At 37.6% G+C, this 21,337-nt stretch overlaps 1 protein-coding gene across 2 annotated transcripts in view; it reads right to left on the minus strand.

The window, feature by feature from the left end:
- The window catches only part of LOC128744007 (glycogen synthase kinase-3 beta-like), a 73,298-nt gene that overhangs the window by 17,579 nt on the left and 34,382 nt on the right, over positions 1-21,337 (minus strand). For both annotated transcript variants that reach the window (XM_053840745.1, XM_053840743.1), the window contains exons 3-4: positions 16,851-17,041; positions 10,207-10,290 (exon numbers count right to left, since the gene is read on the minus strand). In XM_053840745.1, coding sequence (XP_053696720.1) covers positions 10,207-10,290; positions 16,851-17,041 — 275 coding nt within the window. The remainder of the gene's footprint in view (positions 1-10,206; positions 10,291-16,850; positions 17,042-21,337) is intronic.

The following is a 21,337-nucleotide window of genomic DNA, read 5'->3' on the forward strand; positions in this document are numbered from 1 at the left end:
CATCCTCGATGATCAATATTTACAGCCTATAAGAGCACTACCAATCGGAAAAAACAAGCGTATAATTTCTAGCAAAACTCCATGAGAACAACAGGAACTTGATCAAATGCTTATCATATTTATTGCCGCTGATTTCTTGGTTGTTGCTACCTGCGACTGTAATGCACCGGCAAATATTCCCATGTCCAAGGGAAAATCTTCCCGCTGGTTGGATTTCGTATATACGGTTAGAGAAACAAAAGTAGTTTGGCAGGTAGTTGGCGTTTGTTTAGAGTTGTTAAAAAGATGACAGACGGAACCGTTGACCGGTCAAAAGAGAAAAAAGTGAAAATTAATGGCAATGCTCTAGAAAACGGACTACAGTCGAACCTAGGAAGATAATATGAAATATGAAAGTATACGCGTGAAAATAGTAGTTACGGGGAATACGAATTGGATACGTTTGAAGTTAACAACATGATGATTCGTTTATTATCTGACCATAATTCAATGCACTACCATGCGGCACCTTTATCTCGTATGGAACGTAATTTACTATACGCAATGAAACTTTAAAAAATACGGTTGACCATATATTACAAAAGCTTCAACCACAGAATATGAAAAAACAGCTTGTTGCCAATTGCTTGACATATTGATTAGATGATTTAGCAGCATGGATCAAAACACTTTCTCATACTCATTTGCCTCTATCGGCGCATGGAAGCAAATCTTGGGTCTCATGGGTGCTTGACCCATGGAATAAATTTCATCTTTCATCCCCCTAGCATTTATGCACTGACCTAGGATAGATCTACACAGTAAATTGCGCGCAGTACGCCCTGAAAGTTCACGGTAGTCGACAGAAGCTTTAAACCATAGATTCGCACCATTTCAACCCTCGAGATCGAGACCAAAGAGTTAGTGCGCAGTATTTATAACGGGAATCCGTCGCCAAACCGGGTAAGTTTTATCGTATGGGGGTGCAAAACTTTTTAATGCTTTTAATGCTGTATAAAATACTTCGTCATTTGAATTTCAACTCTTTTTATGTAACAACAATAAAATTTACTGAATAATTTATGCTAGACACGAATTTCTTTCGCCGATCCAAGCATGTGACAGTATTTTTTTTGTTAGATTATAGTTACTTAACCAGCTTGGGTTATTCGTGACTTCTGCGGGGTTGGGATTTGAACTCGGGTCTTCGGCGTGAATGCTCACCACTACGCCGGGACTGACCCCGTTAAAGACGGTGTTTCTCAAATGGGGGCTCGACAAACATTTAGCTCACAGCAAAATAGTATACAAGTCTCTGGAACCAAAGGAATTCAGCGCTACAAAAAAAACATGCTCCTAGGTTAAGATTGTATCATGCTAATTTTTGATAATTTGTTGAAAAGGAATCGTATTACATTGAAGTTACATAAAGTCCAGCGGCGTCGACTTGGTCTGCTGAATATGGCTGGTGGGGTAAACATTCTCAATTACCATTCTTCAAATATATTTCACCTGTACAGAGTATTTCTAAAAATTATCGGACAAGTATCAACAAAAGGGCCGCCGCGTTTCATCGTAGAACCACACTTTTGTATGAAAATGTAAGTAACAATATTCTTCCGCAATCCGGGAAAAATATTATCAATAGGCTAAGAGGAAAAATGGAAATGTTTTAAAATATTTTTTTCTTGTTTGTCATTTAATTGAGAAATTTCTAGACGGCGTTTCGAGTTCGATAACCACTTGTTTCTGAACTCTGGCTAAAAAAACTAGGGATTAACAACGGCACACGACCGGTCATTTCGACCGTCACTAAAGAACTGATAAGAAGAATGATAAACTGGAATGAAACTGGGAAATTTCGATATGAGGCCAAAAATATATTGGGTTGACTGGAGGGACAAAATTAGATGTGAGACCGTCGAATAGAAGGGTGCGACGGTAGTTTAACTGCAAAAACACTTGCGTACTAACCGAGAGAGTGTGGGTTGGAGTCCTCATATCGAAATTTCGCAGTTTCATTCCAGTTTATCATTCTTCTTATCGAACGTTTCTTCACTTTACAAAAAAGTTTACGGGGGTGTGTTTCTTTTTTGTTTTTACTAGTATATGACTCTACGCGGTCATTGCTTAAACTCTTTTTTGGGGAATGAGGAAGTGTCTGGTGCGAAGAATGATAATCTGAATGATAATAAACATATATTGGATCGTTCAATGGCAGGTAAGGCTCACACCCACACTCTTTCCGTTGGTATCCGAATGTTTTACTTTCCCTTATGCTAAATTCTAAATTACCCCGATGAAACCTCATGACAATGTAGAAGTCACTCTTAGAGTTAGGCATACTGGTAAGAGGAACACAATGAGTCCTCGCCAGGGACGGCTATAATTGGAGCCCGTACTGGCGGAGAGGGAACGAGTGGTAAAGTAGAGCAAACTTTGAGGGATGGGTAAACCCCCTTCACACAAACACACATGAAATTATTAAGCATATCGCTCACTCACTTCTTCGTACTGATAGTTTTTTTTGGCGCTTGCAGGTATTCTATAGCTACTAAATTGGAAACATTCATTGTTAAACATTGCATTTTTAAACGAATAATAATGTTTATACGTCTACGTCACTCTCCGCTTTCCGTTTGTATTCTACCAATATTTCAAGTAACGCATATCCGGAACATCTCCCGTACAGGAAAAATTTTTGCTGACTACTTTTACTGGCTAGCTGAGTCGTTTGTGAAGGGGGAACGAGTAGTGCCTCCAAGTCCAGGTACATTTACAGAATATTTGAGCGCGTAAAGTTCTGGCCGGATGCTTTTCAAATCGCATTGAGACAGTACTTGCAGCTAAATTTCTTCCCTGCTCTAAATTGAGATTGAAATTATCAATTTTCAGAGTTTTACTGCGAAGCCCAGAAGAGGAATCGTTCTGTTCTTGTCTTTCCAGAGGTTACTCTCCGCATATTCTTTCTATTCCTGTTAGAGCACTACAGAACTTACTGAGCATATCGTTTAATTCGGTGCATTGCCTGTACGGCATTTTTTTTGGTATATGGCATATGGGCAATAGTTCGGGCTTTAGGGTGTGAAGAGAGCATTAGCTCTGGTTGTGATGACCCGAATGACTTTAAAGTTAAAGGCTCATAAAGGTAAATAATCAAATTCAAACGAAAACCAAGATGGAAACTTCTTTTCAACCATGCCTCAATTGGTAAAGTAGGATTTGGACCGAAGCCTGGTTTTTGTGCTACAGATCTTGCGAGTTCATAGGACCATTCATTTCCAGTTATACCAGAATAGCCTGGAATCCAAACCATATGGATGGCATTCAGAATGCTAGCCGCACAAAGTGCTTTTAATGCTATCAGAAAAGGAGTAGATAATCTTTCATATCAGTTTTTTTTCTGAAACGCAAACTGAGCTTCGCACATAATTTAAAAATTTCAGCTTGAAATGCGGTGCATTAACTACCCAACGAATAGGATTTCTCCAATTCCAGCTCACGTCAGTAAACACCAGCCCGTGCGCGACATTCGTAGAATCCATCCTTATAACAGATCACATAGTCGGTTAGCTGGGAGCGTAGAGGCTTAAGGCGGAACCGAAAGTGGCTAACGTTATTGTGTTAGTGCGACAAACACTGTACTGTACATCTCATGTGTTCGTTAAACACCTAAACGTTTATTTGAATATTGCATTAGTATTGGTAATATATGTCAAACAGCGAAGCTTGCAAACATAAACAGCTGATCCGCAGCCAACCGCACTGACTACAAACATCCCGAAAAAGGGTTTGTTTTCTTTATCAAGGCATTCCGATTCAATCAAAGTTAACAGCAGCAACTGAATAATGCGAAGGATCACTAGGATGTTTAATTAATCCGCTTGCATCGGATTGCGTTTTTGATTCCTGCGTTTGCGTTTTGTTTGTTTACCTCACTCTAAGCTCATCGATGCGGCGAAACTTGAAAGCTCTTTAAAAGCTCATTGATGTGACGAAAGTTTGATACTGTGTTGCTGCTTTTTCGGAAATCGCTAGTTCAACGAAATATGTGCGCAACCAAATATCTATTAACTGATTGTATAACAATTCCCCGAAAACCATTTCCCCGAAACCCGTCTCCCCGAAAGATATTTCCCCGAATGTATCAATTCCCCGAAAACTCTTTTCCCGAAAGATATTTCCCCGAATGTAATAATTCCCCGAAATATATTTCCCCGAATGTACTAATTTCCCGAAAGATATTTCCCCGAATGTACTAGTTCCCCGAAAAATATTTCCCCGAATGTACCAATTCTCCGAAAAACATTTTCCCGAAGGTATCATTTCCCCGAAAACCTGATTTCCACGAGTAAAATTCATGTTACATTGCATTGCAAGCCTGTTGTCAAGTGTATGTCTGGTCTTACCCAAAAATTTTTTCCCAGTATCTTCAAAGTAGAAATATATGTAAAATTATACGACATACGGGGAAATATTTTCCCCGAATGAAGTTTTTCTGAAAAATACTTTTCCGAATGTAGGTACTAGATTCCCAAAATACAGTTTATAAAAACCAATTTCTCGAATGCCGCTTCTTCGGAAAGCATGTTTTTAAAAATAAGCCATTACTTCCCCTGCGCAGCATTATAGAATAGGTGAAGCAGTTTTATGCTGCAAATCTGATAAGTTTAAAACTTAAAAACTGGGGTTGAGTACCACAGAAGGCTGCAAATCAAAAAGTAGAAAAACACATAAAGCTGAAACAATTGAAACGTCAATGAATTTTGACGGAACATGTAACATACTATTTAACACCTCAAAACAAAACCAGTTTTCACATATTCTTGCTGATAAAATAACTTCTGCTCGTGCGGAATCAACTGAAAATTAGTTACTACGACTGGGTATGCGGAAATTCACAAATTTGTGCGTGCGAAAGTCTGCTACATCCAACGGTGGATTGGCTATCATTTTTCTTGGTGAATAGATGGATCATTCTTCGTGAACAGACGCAGAACTTTGACCTTCTTAGGTCCCTTGGTATGATTTCCAACGTAAAAATCGTTTTCGGATCATGTAGGTAAGGTCAGTGCCGTAGCGTGCGGTTGTCAGACTAGCCACCGCTAAGGAAACTAGGTCTTAAGGGTGCAAAAAGCAATGCTCCAATAATAATTACAACCCTTTTTTACCATACTTTCACTCGAAACACTGTGTAAAGGTCAATTAAAGGTAATGACATTATATTTCATGAAAAACTGACACAAAATTCGTCATTATTTCAAAGATATTCTCGCATTTTGCTATTGATATTTGATACCGCTCATCAGACGGCGCACATCTTTTTCAATTACGGTCTAGGCCAGCAAAGTCGCTGGTGACTGCTTCTTTCTTTCATCTTCAGTCAGAGAATTTAACTCTTGCAGTAGGGAAATATCGACTGTATGTCAAAACATTCGCAGCCTTCGGTCTACTTAATTGTTGGTTATATGCTGTCCTTACTCGCTATCGCTCGTTCGGACTCAACTAAAGGATAACCCCTACTAGTCGGCAAACCTAGGAAAACACATGCACCTAAATAGAGGTGGTTTCTGCGGGGGGGCTGCCCCCCCGCAGTGGCCGGCGCTTCCGACGGCGGGTCGCCGGCGAACACTCGCGGCCTACGGCCGTCTCGCCCTGAATCATCTAGGAAACGTTTGCTACTAGCACGATAAAATAGTTAGGTGCCACATCTTGTAATAAGCGTAACTCATTGTACTCGTAACATTGATTTTAAAAACATTCGTTTATCCGAGAAAATAATTTTCGGGGAAAGTCGAAAATGCGGGCAAATGCGGTAATTAGACGATGCGCGAAAAATCCAGAAAAGAGAGATACTTAATAAACTGTAAGATAGCAGATGAAGATGTGGTTGGAAGAAAAGATATTAATAATTATAATAATACCTACTGCAGAATAATTTGGTTTTGTTTCCTGATGTAAGTTAATTCCTTTAAATAAATGAACGCTCCATTTATTTTTAACTTTGGGTTACTCGTTGTTAAATATTTTTTTAGATATTGGTCCTTTCTTGCCAATAGCTTTCTGGTAAATAGTACTATCTGAGAATCAGTTCTCTGGAATTTGATACTTGGAATTGGTTTTCTGGAATTTAGTACTTCCTGAGCATTGGTTTTCTCGAGAATGATTCTTTCTGGGGAATATCCTTCGGTATTTTATTTTCTGGTGTTTAGTTTTCTAGAGAAAGTCGGACAACCATTCGTTGAGTCCGTGAGGTGCCGCAATTGCGTGCGACGCCTAATTTCATACGCTTGGTCTAAAGGTGGCGGTTTCCTAGCGGAAGATACAGAACATTTTCGACAAAAATGTTTGAACGTATACTCTCAAGCATTCAAACATTGTTGAAGGAAATGTGCATGTTTTGTTCAGAGATATTGTTGACTTTAATACCATTTGCACGGAACTAGGAGCCAAAATTAGCCGAACGGAATTTGCGCGCCTCGGATCAGTAATGCCTAATACTCTGATCTCTGATGTGCCTAGCTTCAACACCTGTATAATTTGTGACCTCGAAATATAAAACGTTACTTTTCGGGGAAATGGTACATTCGGGCAAACGGTTTTCGGGGAAGTAGTATATTCGGGGAAATGGTTTTCGGGGAAGTATTATATTCGGGGAAATGGTATTCGGGAAAGTAGTACATTCGGGGAAATGGTTTTCGGGAAAGTAGTACATTCGGGAAAACAGTTCATTCGGAGAAATAGGCTTCGGGAAAATATCCTTCGGGGAACTGGGTTTCGGGGAAATGGTTTTCGGGAAAATGTTGTACAACCCTATTAACTAATTCCAAATTATACGTTGGTCGCTTTTATGAACACGTAATGATCGATATGATCAGTTAAAATTATTTTCCATTAGCAATTATGTTTTGCTGAGCGTTTATTGATACATAGCAGATCGATAAATTGAATTACAAGTTTTAGGAAATTATAACAGTGCTGGAAGTACTGATTACGTGGCGAAAGCGTACTTTGCCAATACAGATGCATTTTTAAGGCGCAAAACAATACATGCTTCGAATGGTAGCCATGTACCCAGTCATCTTTGAGCCACTTTCGGTTTCCCCTTAAGTAAATACAAGACAGTCAAACGCTAATATTAATCTGACAACGACCGTGTACAACCAGTGTATGTATTTGGGCTTAAGCCCTCAAGAGTTACCGATGGGTCATCTACACTACCTGAAGGCTATGCAAGCTTTCTTAATTCGGAAATCAATGTTTGTGGACTAGTCAAACCAGTGGTCAGGGGTTTTTTTTGCGAAAAGATCCTTTATCTCAATATCTCAAATTGCCGCCGGGCTACATTTGATCTTTTGATGGCAAAAGAAAGATATTTCTATTAGGATTTCCATGCTGTGGTCGTTGATCACGGTACGCATCTGTTTTTAGCCATTTTGGTCAAATGAAGGGGATTTTATCCTACTTTTCCGGAAGCACAGAGATGTATTGAACAATATATCTGGATCCCGCTGGGATAAAACTGAGTTTTTCTTCACCACAAGAAAGCTATCTTCATGTGGACTCCGATGGCGGGGTATTGGATTGCGGGAAAATGAGTCATTTTACCCTAATTTTTTCAGCTGACGTTGCAAAATTAGGGTAGCATGATTTTTTTTGGTCAAAACTACAAGAACAAAACAGATGCTGTAAACAAACATCAAGCTGTTGGTATGCTCATAAAATTAGCTTTCTTTTGTAAGAAAACAGAGATGTTCGCTATTACATTGGGTAAAATACCGTTTATTTGACCAGAAAGTTAAGAAACAACCATGTGCTGTAAACAAATACCCTGTCATCGCATTTCCCAGGAAAATAACCCACACATGGCGAAAAAAGATCAATGTTATCCCAGGGGAATCCGACGTTATAGAAAACTAGGGTAAATCTTTTCTTTTGGCCAAAACTGCTAAAAGAAGATGAAATCTTTCTTTTGACTTTTGAAAAATTGAGCCTAGCTTAGCGGCATTTTGAGACTACCATACATCCCTCCTGTGCAGTGGCTTCGAACTAAGATCAACATTCGAATCATAAAAGCACAGAACGCAAGTTCAATTAGTGTTTCTACGTTTTGAGAATAAAACGATAGATGTATTGCCTGGATTTACCGAAAGTCAATATTCTCGACACCATGTTTCCACAGCGCGTAGTGCCTGCTGCACATCCCAGATAACACAAGATCGTAATAGAAAGTGCACATTAAGTCGTGTGTATGTCAATTTTACATTGGAATTGCATAATATGAGTATGTCAAGGCAAAGTGTACAACAAGTTGTTTTGCGATCGTGCGTGTCGTCATATACAACTTATGGCTGTGAATTGTAAAGCAGTATAGATGATTGTAACATTTAGTTATATCTTAATCGTATATTGAGGATTATTAAGTTGCGTGTTCCAAAAATTGTTGCACGTATATTGCCTCCACTTTGGTACTTATATGTTCTTATGTGGTGTGAAATATAACTTTTTCGTGCGGATATGATTTCGTATCTCTCAGTTACAACCGAAATATACAAACCAAATTGTTTACTGGGATTCTAACTATTAGGTTCATAGAGTCGGATATGACGGGTAGCATAGACCATAAAGATTCCTCAGTTGGCCAGAGAACTAGCGAGTATGTCACGCTCTCTTCACGGATGTACAATGCCGAATGAAGTGCAATTTGCAGCTTCTGTCGCTACGTCAACCTTTCTTCACGACAGCATAGCGACGAATGCAGAGCAGAGTGGCCACTTTTACAGATTTTCGCACCATTTCAAGCACAAGCACAGAATCTGGAGTGTATGTTTAGAGATAGATCATTATTTTCATTGCTGGAAGCGAAGTGGCACGATATGATACTTTCTAGCTTCTAATCACTATCGGAACGACTGTTAATGTTCGATTAAATAGCAGGTCCGCCAATATTTTTATGCGGAAGCATAGCATCAAATGTTAAACGTAAACAAAATTTATTGCACCCCACTGCAACTTGTCACGCTGTCAGCAACCAATCTGGTAAGTTGAAAGTAATACTTAATCAAATTCAAAACTTAATGACTTTTGCCTTTTTTTAATTTTTTTTCTCCTAAGACGCAGCGCAAGACTTACGTCCTACGTTAAAAGAACAGAACAGAATGATGATTAACTTAACTAGATTAGATGAGACATAGATCCAAGGTCAAATCCAAACGAGTAAGCTCCTCAAAAATTTAAATTTAGATTTTCCAACGGAGACCGCGTGGAGGCACCAATCAAGTCAGAAGTCAACAATCGTCAATTCGGCTTTGGCTGGTCGTGAATTTTTGCAGGATGTAAATAATCTTACCAATCAATTCCGGCAACATTCTCGAAGCAATGGAATAAACAAACAAAAGTGGTGCCGGTATCGCGATGCGATGCGATGAGGGCCGGGCGGGTACATGAATGAAAAGAATCTGTGTACTTTCTGTGCCCCAACCAAGCCCTGCTGCTGCTGCTGTTTATGCAAATCGGGAGAGCAACAAGATGGATAATTTTTGCGAAACGACAAACAAATTACGCCGCCACCGCGTACCGTAAACAACAACGTCGCACCACCAGGCGAGCAGAGCAGGCCTATTTTTCCGAGCTCCTGTGGTGTTTGGAATATTTCGACTGTCATTCAGGTGATAATAAATAGTGATAATATATGGGATGAGTTGCCATTTGCCAGCATCTCGTTCTAAGTTGAGACGTATATATTTTTATAATCATTAGGTGAGTAACAATGTAAGCATACTACTCACATGCTTCACAAAGTGATAGCTAAATACACCAAGAATAGTAGAAAAACAGACACAGCTGAATGAGGAGATCTGTTTTGCAAGATTTCATTGTATATATCATTTCATAGCAGCTGTTTTATCAATCAGTTATGTTTGTACTATCAGGCTGCAATTCAAATTCCAGGTATTCATTGCAAAAAGGCTTCCGGTGACTGTAATGTAATTTTTAAAGGTGTCCTTGACAACTACAATTTAACAACATTCGGAGGTTCTCATTTGATTTATTATTGAAAAATTTAAGTCACAGAGTAGGTAACAACAAGGTTTCAGTACGTAACCAGGGAGATTATGTTTGTATAATATTGTATGTGGTATGCTAGGTGAACGAATGATGAAGTTAATCGAAACTTTCTTCAACTTGTTGATTCTTAATGATTGTGAAAATTTTCACAAAACTTACCTTTTCGCCGCTGGAGTAGAAGAAATATTTTAGCTTCACGATATTACAGTGTTCTAGCCGTCGCATAATTTGTAGTTCTCGGTTCTGGAAATAAAAAAAAAAACAACAAAAAAAATTAATTCAGTTCAGTAGAAAAAAGTAACATAAGCAAACGTCAGTATCCTTTCCCAGAACAAATTATGATTTCTGTGGTGACTGTTTCGCATCCTTCCAATCGCCCACAGAAGCGTTTCCAAGAAAAGCCGATCGATTTTTACTCTATACACACGTCCGTGATTTCTGTTCTCTCACGGCACGTGGGTGTGTAAGAAACACTTTCGATCGAAAATGTGTAGCCATTTCCAAAATAAATTCTGACTGTTTTGCGATTCGAAATGAAAATTTATACAAATTAAAGACAAATAGTTTCCTAATACTGCCTTCTGAAACAATGACTGAAAGGTAGGTAAGAACATTGTTTCTGAACTTTTGACCGGCCCTGTATGAGCTGAGCATTCGTTGTGTCATTGCCATCGGTCCACGCGCGGTACGCAAAAAAGAAGGCAGCGTAAAGCTATTTTTAGCACCAATTTCGACCGCCGCACCAAAAAACCCACGCACGCACAGCACAGCCTCCGCGTCCTCAGGACGAAGGAGAACCGAATGGAGGCGTCGTACGTATATATTGAATGTTTTTTTTTCTTATTTCTTATTGCTTTCACTTTTATTCAACGTTACATTGATTTAACCTCCTTTGGAAGTGACGGAAAACTTCTAACGACACTAGTTAACGCGATCAGAGAGAACGATATCGAGTTCATTGGTGGACTTCATCATGAATTAGGATTTCAGTTTCAGGAAGTACAGATTACAAAAGGTGAAGGGGCTAGGTCGTGAATATAGTAGACAGGAAAACGTTTGTGTAAATACACTCATGTTAGCCTGGAGTGTCTAAGTAGAATGTCAAACATATAGGGCGGAAATTCCATAGGCAGTAGAATTACTGATTTTTCTTCTCGAAATACATAGCTTATCGTTGACTAATTGGCTTATCATTGACGTGACTAATAGTACATTTATTGTAGGAGCATTCATCGACATTCATAGCATTCATAAATTTAATGAAGTTTGTCTTATTAAAATTGGTTATAGTTTTGTTGGAAAATTAAAGAGAGTTCGATCCACCAAGAAAGTTTTGGAAATTGGAAGAAAATAGATTATTTATTAGGAAGTATGAAAATATGCTTTAAAACCAACCTTTCTTATTTTGATTGAGGAAATTGGGGACTTATGTTCGTCTAGCCAAAAATTATCAGAACTTCCCAGTTGGTCAAGTTACGAAAACGAAATTGGATTTTGCTTTGTTTTGTTTGATAGTTAAGATTGTTCCCTAGTCTTAGGCTGATTAGACTGTAAACACAAAACTGTTACAGTTTGGTTTGTTTGGCTTATATATAAGGAAGTTCTACTACGGAAACTTAAACGATCAGGGGCTTTTCTTGATGTAATTGTTTACCGGCTTCAAACAAAATTAACAAATTGCAGCCTTTCGGTCAAGCTGGGCTCTATCGAATCCTGTAATTTCTGCAATAAGTCGAGCGTTCCACAGGGAAGTAATCTAGGACCCTTACTTTTTATTCACAAAGTAAGAAAAACAATACATTCTAAGTGGTATTCGTGATGTTGTGTAGTTCATACAGCGATGTAATCCAAACGATATCGAAAAGCAACAAAAGACAAATTAAAATCGAACATGTTATACACTGCCGTAAAACTAATGGGATCGTAGAGTCAATAGAGTTTACAATTCTTCCTTATAGGTGAAGGAAATTCCTGGTTTGAAAATATTATTATTATTATTATTATCTTTGCATAATAATTTGCCAACGAAATCAACTCGGGCTGTACAAGGGACAATTATTCTCATATGGCGGACCTATCGGAAATTACGCTGGAAGATTTTTCAGAGCGCTTGCTTGCCCAGGATACGGCACAAGGGCGCCTGCCCCATCTTCTCTTTAAATGCAAAACGACATAATTCCTTAAGGGGCTGTAAGCTCGGAGTTTTTAGTTTAATACCCTAGTAGCACAGTTGTTATAAAATAGTTGTGGTAACCGATTAATGACTAATTTCAGTCATAAATAGGTTGCAGCAAACAGAAGTGGCAAAAGTGTGCTACTTGGGTAGTTCGGTAGTCTTACAATCTACCGTTTGTATGCTCCGCCATAACTCCAGAACGTCATGACCGTTCTCCATCAAACTTGGCATATATGTTTCTTGACATAAAGGAATCCGCACGGGGGTGTCGACAAAGTGGGCGGGACGATGAACGTGAATATGAATGTATGTTCCGCCATAACTCTATACAAGGGGTTTCGTTTCTCTTGCATTCAGAACGATTGCAGTTGTGCGAGGAGTGACTGTGAGAAATGAGGGGGATTTCACGAAGGAGGGATATATGAACAAAAATCTTTGTTTTGTTTCCGTTATAGGAATTTTCATAGAGCAAATCGATGCATAATTAGATACGTGACAGAAGGGGGAGCTGGCTGGGAAGGAGCCGACAGGGGGGATGAGGAACGTGAGTATACGTTTTTCTTGCATTTTGAACGATAGCAATTGTACAAGTGCCTGAATTTCTGAAAGAAGGAACAGAGTGGCCATAAACAAGGGGGATATTCAAAAAGGCTTTATGTCGATTTATTCCAAAAGACGTCGCCTCAAATCCGGTCGGAACAAGACGACCAAGAGCGCAGCGAGCAATATAGTAAGACCAGGTGGAGCGAGATCTGGCGGAGAGTACTCGGTGTCCAAGGAATTGGAGAGCGGTAGCTCACAACTGAGTTATATGGAGAAATCTTGTTCAACAGGCTTTGTCTCAGAACGGCAAGCCACTTAAGTAAAGAAAGTTGTGTCGGTTTATAGGGATTACCGAGAAGAAGATAGGTTTACAAGTGGCTGGGGAACAACAGGAGGGAAACTGACAAAGGAAGTAGACACATTTAAATGAAGAAAAAGGGTTTTGTCTCCCGTATTATGAGAATTTTCGTTACAATAACAAATGTACAAGTGACTGAGACGCAAACTCAAATAAGAACAATCAGCTAGTAAAATAGACAATTGCAATTTAATAATTATAATTCGAATTATATGTCTAAATTTAACTGTTTTATAATTCAAGAACTATGTCAAAACATGTCAAACTTAAGTTCAAATTCATGTTTGATTTACATTGCAATGTGAAGTAAAACTTCAAGTCAAAATTATCAAGAATTCTAATGCAACTTCAAGTACAGTTTCAAGGTCAATTTGAAATAAATTTTCAAGTTTAAATTTGTTGAAAGTTGAGTCTAATTTTTTGTCCAATTTCAAGCAAAATTTCAATTTTAAGTCCAACTTCAAGTACAATTGCAAATCATTACTTACTGTTAGTGTTAAGTCTAATTTCACGTCTAGTTTAAGTGCAATTTTAAGTCTAATGTCAACTCCAATTCCAAATTCAATTGAATGTTAGATTTCAAGTCTTCAAGTTCAATGCTGATTTCAAATAAACTTTCAAGTCCAATTTCATGTCCAATTTTAAATTTAATTTAATATCCATGTCCAAGTTACCAAGTATAATTTGATTGTAGTTCGATTCAAGCTCAAGTTGACTCTAACATGAAATCCAGTTTCTAACCCAATTTAAATCTTATTTCAAGCTCAATATAGCTCAGTATAATTTCAAATCCAATTCCTAATCTACTGGTGAGCCCAGGCTGGAGCCAGTGTCCTGTTTTCTCTATAAAATCGTAAATAAATTCTCATGATGCAACCCGAAAGCCCAGAGTTTTTAACCAAATTTCCCAGTGTTTTTGCGATAACTAAATTAATAGCGCAAAAATAGATCCATCCTTCTAGAAAAACTTATTTTTTCCAGTCCAAATCATGTTTTTGAGAGGTTTGCGTCTTTCTTTTGGTTTACATCTTAGCAGTGGTTCAGAACATAAAGTAAATTCAATCTTTGCTATGTTACTCAAGCACAACTCTGTAAATCTAGCTTCCATTGCAGTTCCATGCAGTCACGGGAATCCGTTTTCATCTTTTTAGAATTGTTTTCAACATCGGCATAAAATTACCAACAGCGAGGTTGCAAGAAAGCTGACAGACAGTGGAAAGAGCAGTGCTCCGAGGTTGCTTCCCTGGGGCACGCCAGAGACGCTGCAGAAAGAAAAATGCAGAAAAAAATCACCCTGCTCTGCAGAGATATATTAATAACAATAAGCCAAGCCAACAAAACATTATTCACGATTAGCTCCAGTGCTTTAGAATTGGAACATTTTCACATTGCGTTTGTCACCTTATTTGTGCACTGGAAACATAACGAATGCTCTCCATTTGGTTAAAAAACTAATACTGTTACATTAAAGTACCAAACAAGAGTGAAAGAAATCTAATGAGAACAGTGAAACAATTTATCAAAACATATAAAGGGACACTGTTACGTCCAGCGACTATCAAACATTTTAGACTAATCTCAAGTTTTTAGTCTTGACCAAGCTATAATCTGAGATTATAACTGGATTCGAACCCACAACACCCGCCAGGGCATGTGGTTCGCTGGTACTTGTACCTTTGAACCATAGAGGCGCTGGCGCTCCTTTCCTTTCCGCTCTTCCCCTCCTTCACCAAAAAATTTTCATTTCTTTCGCCTACCGTTCCTTCATCAATTGTAGAACCATCGTTTCAAAAAAATAATAATAAACATTTTAGGTTTTCAATGGTAGTTTCGACAACGACAACCACAAACGATCATTAATGAATGGATGTTTGCAAGTAGGAAGTTAATTAGCGACCAAACTGTTAATAGTGCAAATAAATAGCTCAACTGCAGTATCTTTGTCGTAAAGAGAAAGCAGAGACTGTCAATCGACTTGAGTAATTGATGATAGTAAGGCATCGAAATGTGTATTGCGGAAATGAACTGTAGCGGTCATCAGCCTTTTCGAATACGATAGATATCGTTAAACTCCGTTATATTTTGAGAGCGGGTTCGCTGATTGGCATCCAATGTAATTGAAGGGTCATTTGCCTCAGTTACCGAGCAATGTAGTAAAGTAGAGTTGTTAGTGAGTACCAAATCTAGCAAACGATTATTGTTTTTTTAGCACCCGATTAATTTGCTTAAAGCAGTAGAAATGGAAACCATCCGAAAGCGTAGTGCGTAGTAGCGTTAGTAGTAGAGGCTAGGACAGCTTTGAACAGGATCGTTCCATGCTAGGCCGGACTGGCTGTAATCACAGAACAGTAACGTTAAGTCGTTCGCCGCTAGTCAATAAAACACTATTCCACCTGAGTAGATAGGTTCTTGATATTCAAACGTTGGGAAGTAAATAATTCACACCGATGCTCAAAGTCAGAGTGATCACGATCATGGCTTTGACCCTTAGTTGCTCAAATGTTTCAGGAATTGAAGAAAGGTCTTAGCTTATCAGAAACGGCAATAAGCATACCTCCGCCGCGGCATGTGCTATGCTGTCAAACGCGATTGTACCTGAAGAGAGAAAACACGCTTATGAACAACTTTAGAGAGTAATCCTTGTCGTCAAGCCAGATTCATGTGAAGACGATTATGTAGTAGTTAATTGAATTTGCGGCGGCAGTTAGGAAATCGTCAATTTAGTTTCGGAGTCCACACACATTCTGGTAGTAAATTAGCAGTATCTTAAGAAAGTTCTGTTGTGTGTCAGGCACAGAGCTCAATGCGGGACGCATGCCAACGGAAGAATTGCTAAAGGAAATATCACATTTGCCTGCAATTGGAAATTATGGAGCTCCATTTCGTACAACCTAAAATTCTAATGGAAACAGCTGGGGGTGAAACTGGATTCCATTAACACTATTGCAGTATCATATCGAAAGCAAATCAAAATCTGGGATTTATTATGCGGTTAGCTGAGAACTTTCGTGATCCGTACTGTTTTGGTACCCCGCGATTCTCTTTGATGTGGTTCATTTTTCATACGGGCTCTGTGGTTTGGAGCCCATATATACATCTCTCGATATCAATAATCGAGGCCATGCAATGCAGGTCGCATTTACACGGCAAAATCGGAAAGATTGCTTAGAAGCGAAAAAATCGCTGGGAATCGGGTCCAGATTGCTGCCTTGCGGGACATCGGTTGATGTAGTTGTGGAGCTCGATCGATTAGATCAAGTAGTTCAGAATTAGTGGTGGTGCTTTCCTCTTATGGGTAGAAATAAGACGATAGTGAAGTATATTTTTTATGTCAGCCTGATCCTGAAAATTTTTTCGATCAGTATTTCATATTAAACTAATTTGTGTGATAATAAAAAAAAATATATCACTTTATGAAAGCAAATTCAAGTGAGAAAAGACAATAATGTTGAGAATGTTTTAATGTTGTAAAGTCAATCCGACTTTTAGTGTTTTTTTTTTCAATTTTTTTTACCATTAATGTATGTGAGTAGTACATGCTTAATGATGTCTAGAGGAATTAGAATTTACAACACTCTAAAGTATTTGAAAATGGCAAACTTATAGATAATTCTGAACCACCGACCCACGTTCCAAATGGTTTTACCAAATTAATGTTGAATGTTTGCTTGTTAAAGCCTATCTTGCTCTGCCCCTGGCCAGGGGCCATTTCATTCCCAGACTTACCTTAAATCTTTTATCCTGTAACACCTTTTTGATTGCAACTAGCTCGCCCGTATCACAGAGTGTCGCCTGGAAGACGACCCCGAAGCTTCCATTGCCGATCACCTTCGTATCCGTGTATGATACCTCCTGTGGTCTGTCTGGTCCCTGGCCGGCTGTTGCCACAACCGTTGTCACTTTTGAACCATCCTTACCTAAGAAAGAGAGAGGGAGAAAAAAAAAATAGAAACGGGAAATGTAAAATTATTCAATTTACACTGGCAGTTAGCACGAAATCGAATTTTGTCACATCGAGGCAGAAAACGATGACGACGGTGACGTCGTCGCCTGGGAAAGCACAAGCAAGACAAGCCAATAACGCTAAGGAAGCTTCCTGTCTATTGATGTTGAAGTGCAACAATCTTCTGGCAGCGCAATAACGCTTCTAGTCATTATAAATTGATTGGAAAGGTAATTCGAGAAATTTAGCAGGTGTATGCGTGTGACGGACGACACTTAACGAATTTGACGTTCGAAAATCGGCTGGCAATATGATTATGTTCCTAGTGTTCGGTGTAGTTCCACATTTCAATCCCAAAACGTTCTTTAGTTCATTTCTAATGTTCAATACTTACAGTTATTTGTCATGTCGTAATAAATTGGTGGGAAATATAAAATAAAATAAAGCTTGTAAATGGCAACAACAATCTGAAGAGAAACTTCAATAGTTTGAGTGACTACTAGATTCATGTGTTGCGTGTGAAAGCAAAAATAATATTGAATTGGCAAACAAAATAATCGATAGCATTTACTTCAAAAAACCATTAACGAGAACAAATGTTCTGATTTAAAAATAACGTCAGAAAACAACGAGTCTGAACCAAATTAGACCAATGAACGCAAGATTGTCACCTTCATTGCACATTACTGTTTAAATTCAGGAATAGACATATAGCTAAAACAGAGTATTTGTAGTTCAATCATGATCACTTCTACGGAGTCACAACGGAGTCATAATTTACCACAACACAATCCTAAAGTGGATTAAAAGAAGAAGAACGTGGTCTGCCTTTTGATGCGTGACAGCAAAAAACGAAAATTGGTTCAACCCGTTTGGATCAAATTTTGTCCGGAATGAGTCATGTTATAGTTGCCTTTCGACTCAACTCTCGAACCAATCGAACAATATTTTGCGCCCATGCGGAAACACTACAGCCGCAGCACCACGCTTTCCGATTCCGTTCAGAGTTTCCGTCCCTGCCCAGTGTTCAGTTCAAGACAACTTACTCTGCGGAATCGAATTGATGACATTCACTCACAATTTGTTATATCTGATTGAGTACTGGCCACACAAAAGCCACGACTCCGGGTCTCGGCACCGGCACCTGGTCCGTTGTTGTCGCTTTCTCGGTAGGTGGTTAATTGATTCAATTAATTGATAGTCAGTAGCTACTGAGCTGGGTCTTTCAATTAAATCGACTGCCTGCCGCTGACTGATTGCTAAAGTGCAAAACTAAAGTTTATTGTTGACGAGGGCAAGGTGCTAGTAGCTCGGACCCGGTACTAAAACCTGTTGGAATTGATCTAAGCCTACGGAGCTGATTTATTCTAATAATTTGAAATGACTATAATTGGGATTGATGCTCAACCGTGAAATTGACTTAGTAGAGGCTAGGGCATTGTTGAAATAAGGCCTTTAAAAATATAAAGCAGCTTAACAAACTTAAAATTCCAACATGCAAATCGAATTTTGCATGGACCTAATTATCAACAAATATCGTTGCAGAGCAACCTTGGCGATGCTCTATAAATAATTATTACCATACAGATCTCACTAGGTATGAAATCGATGTATTATATAGCTGTACATCGGTATTGCGATCGATTTTTTCCACTTTTGTTTCGTTTTGGTGTACTAATTCAACCAGCAAATGGTATCGTAACGAACACCACCCCCCGTGCGCTGGCCAGTGAAAGGTAATTGATATGTAGAATGATTGATTGATTGATTGTTTTTTAATATCCGAAAGTATTGTTAAATAATTATTGGGTTTGTAGGAAAAGTTGGTTTCCAATTTTCATATCTTTCTTTTCGTCACTAATAATCTCACCAAGGCAGTTGACCCACCGGTGCTAAATATAGTTCCTCCTTCAGAAGTCAGAGTAATTATAGCATTCGTCCTTCGTGACAAAATAGAAAATAAACAACTTAGGAGTAAACCACACAAGTGTAAGTGATAAGACTATACAAGTCTAATTGCGTGTTATATAGAACTGCGTAGTGGGATTCACAGAACCATATTTAGTCGCAAGATCTTGTGAAATAGAACTACAAAATGTGAAATAAAAAAACGACTTGCGTTTCAACCTAGTTTGACGCACATTTCTTATTAATTTCGTTTTAATATTTTATAAATTTAATTCTTAGCTCAAGTCAACCAAATCTGATTTTTATCATTGTATTTCCAAATTTTATTGCATGTCCTTCATTTTGAAAGATTAGTTTTTCCTTATTCTTTGATTATTTAAATTGTTAAAAAAAAATGTTCCAAATAAAACAAAACAATTTGAGAATAATTAAAAAATACGGCTGAATTTATTTATAAAAATGCAAAATTAACATAAAACTGATTGAAAATTAATCTGAACACCTTAGTACTTAGACTAGGTATTTTTAGTCCCTATAAAAACTGTTGAAAAATCAGAATAAAAACAAAGCTAAATATCGAGATAAAATTGATTTGTTTAGTTTTATTTTAGCCTTACATCAAGTTTATTTTGTTTTGCGATTATTTAGGCTTTTATTCAAATTTTTTATTGCTGCCATACCATAGTATATTCCATTTTGATTTTGTTTTTCTTTCTTGAAGTTTTTTTTTCAATTATTCTTTCTTATTGTTGACTTTGCTATTGTTGCTATTAAGCAGCTTAGCTATTTTTATTTTATTATGGCCAAGTAAATAAATGGAAAGCGAATGAACTAGAAATATAATACACTAAAATTTCTGTTTACATTAATTCATTTTATGTTCTCTCTTTTTTACGTCCGTAATTTGAACTAACGTTCTGTCTTTTAACGTCTGAAATTTTAATTAACGTCTCTTTTTTTACTTCCAAAATTAGACTTAACGTTTTTCATTTAACGTCCAAAATTTAAATAAACGTCCTTTCTTTTTACGTCCAAAATTTTTATTAATGTCTTCCCTTTTACGCCTAAAATTTAAATAAACGTCCTCTCTTTATACGTCTAAAATTTGAAATAACGTCCTTCTTTTTACCCAAATGTAAATTAACATTCCCTCTATTTGCGTCCAAAATGCGTCGAATTAACGTTCCTTCTTTTTACGTCCAAATATGAAATTACGTCTTCCCTTTTTACGTTGAAAATTTGTATCAACGTCCTCTCTTTTTACGTTCAAAATTTGTATAAACGTCCTTCCTTTTTACGTTTAGAATGTAAATAAACGTCCTCTCTTTTTATGTCTAAAATTTGAAATAACGTCCTCCTTTTTTACATCCCAAACTTAAATTAACGTCCTCTCTTTTTGGGCCCAAAATTCGAATTACCGTCCTCTTTTTCTACGTCCAAAATTTGAATTACCGTCCTCCCTTATTACGTCCAAAATCTAATCAACGTTCTCTCTTTTTTCGTCCAAAATTTAAATTACCGTCCTCTCTCTAACGTCTAAAATTTGAAATAACTTTCTCTCTTTCAACGTTCAAAATATAAATTGATGTCCTCTCTTTTTACATCTGGAATTTAAATTAACGTTCTCAATTTTTGTGTCCAAAATTATTATTGACGTCCTCCCTTTTTACGTCCAAAATTTAAATAAACATTCTCTATTTTTACATCTAACATTTGAAATAACTGCCTCTGTTTTAAAGTTCAAAATATGAATTAATGGCCTCTTTTTACGTCCAAAATTTGTATTAACGTCCTCTCTTTTTACGTTTATAATTTGTATAATTTGTATTTGTAGGGAGGACTTTTTACGTCTAGAATTTAAATAAACGTCCTCTCTTTTTACGTCTAAAACTTGAAATAACGTTCTCCTTTTTTACATCCCAAATTTAAATTTACGCCCTCTCTTTTTCTACGTCCAAAATTTGAATTGCCGTCCTTCATTTTTGCGTCCAAAATCTAAATCAACGTCCTCTCTTTTTAAATTAAAATTTAAATAAACATTCTCCATTTTTACATCTAAAATTTGAAATAAGACCATTACAAATATTTTATAAAGTTTTTGTCCTTCCGGTGTTCGGCCAAAAACTTTAAATATGATTTGCAATGGCCTAACTTCCTCTCTTTTTACGTCCAAAATATGAAATAACGCCCCCCTTTTAACGTCCAGAATTTAGATTACCGTCCTCGCATTTTACGTTCAAAATATGAATTAACGTCCTCCTTTTTTACATCTCAAATTAAATAAATATCCTCTCTTTTTGCATCCAAAATTCGAATTGCAGTCCTCTCTTTTTACGTCCAAAATATGAAACAACGTCCCCCT

Source organism: Sabethes cyaneus, chromosome 3 (genome assembly GCF_943734655.1).
Source record: "Sabethes cyaneus chromosome 3, idSabCyanKW18_F2, whole genome shotgun sequence".
Lineage (NCBI taxonomy): Eukaryota > Metazoa > Arthropoda > Insecta > Diptera > Culicidae > Sabethes > Sabethes cyaneus.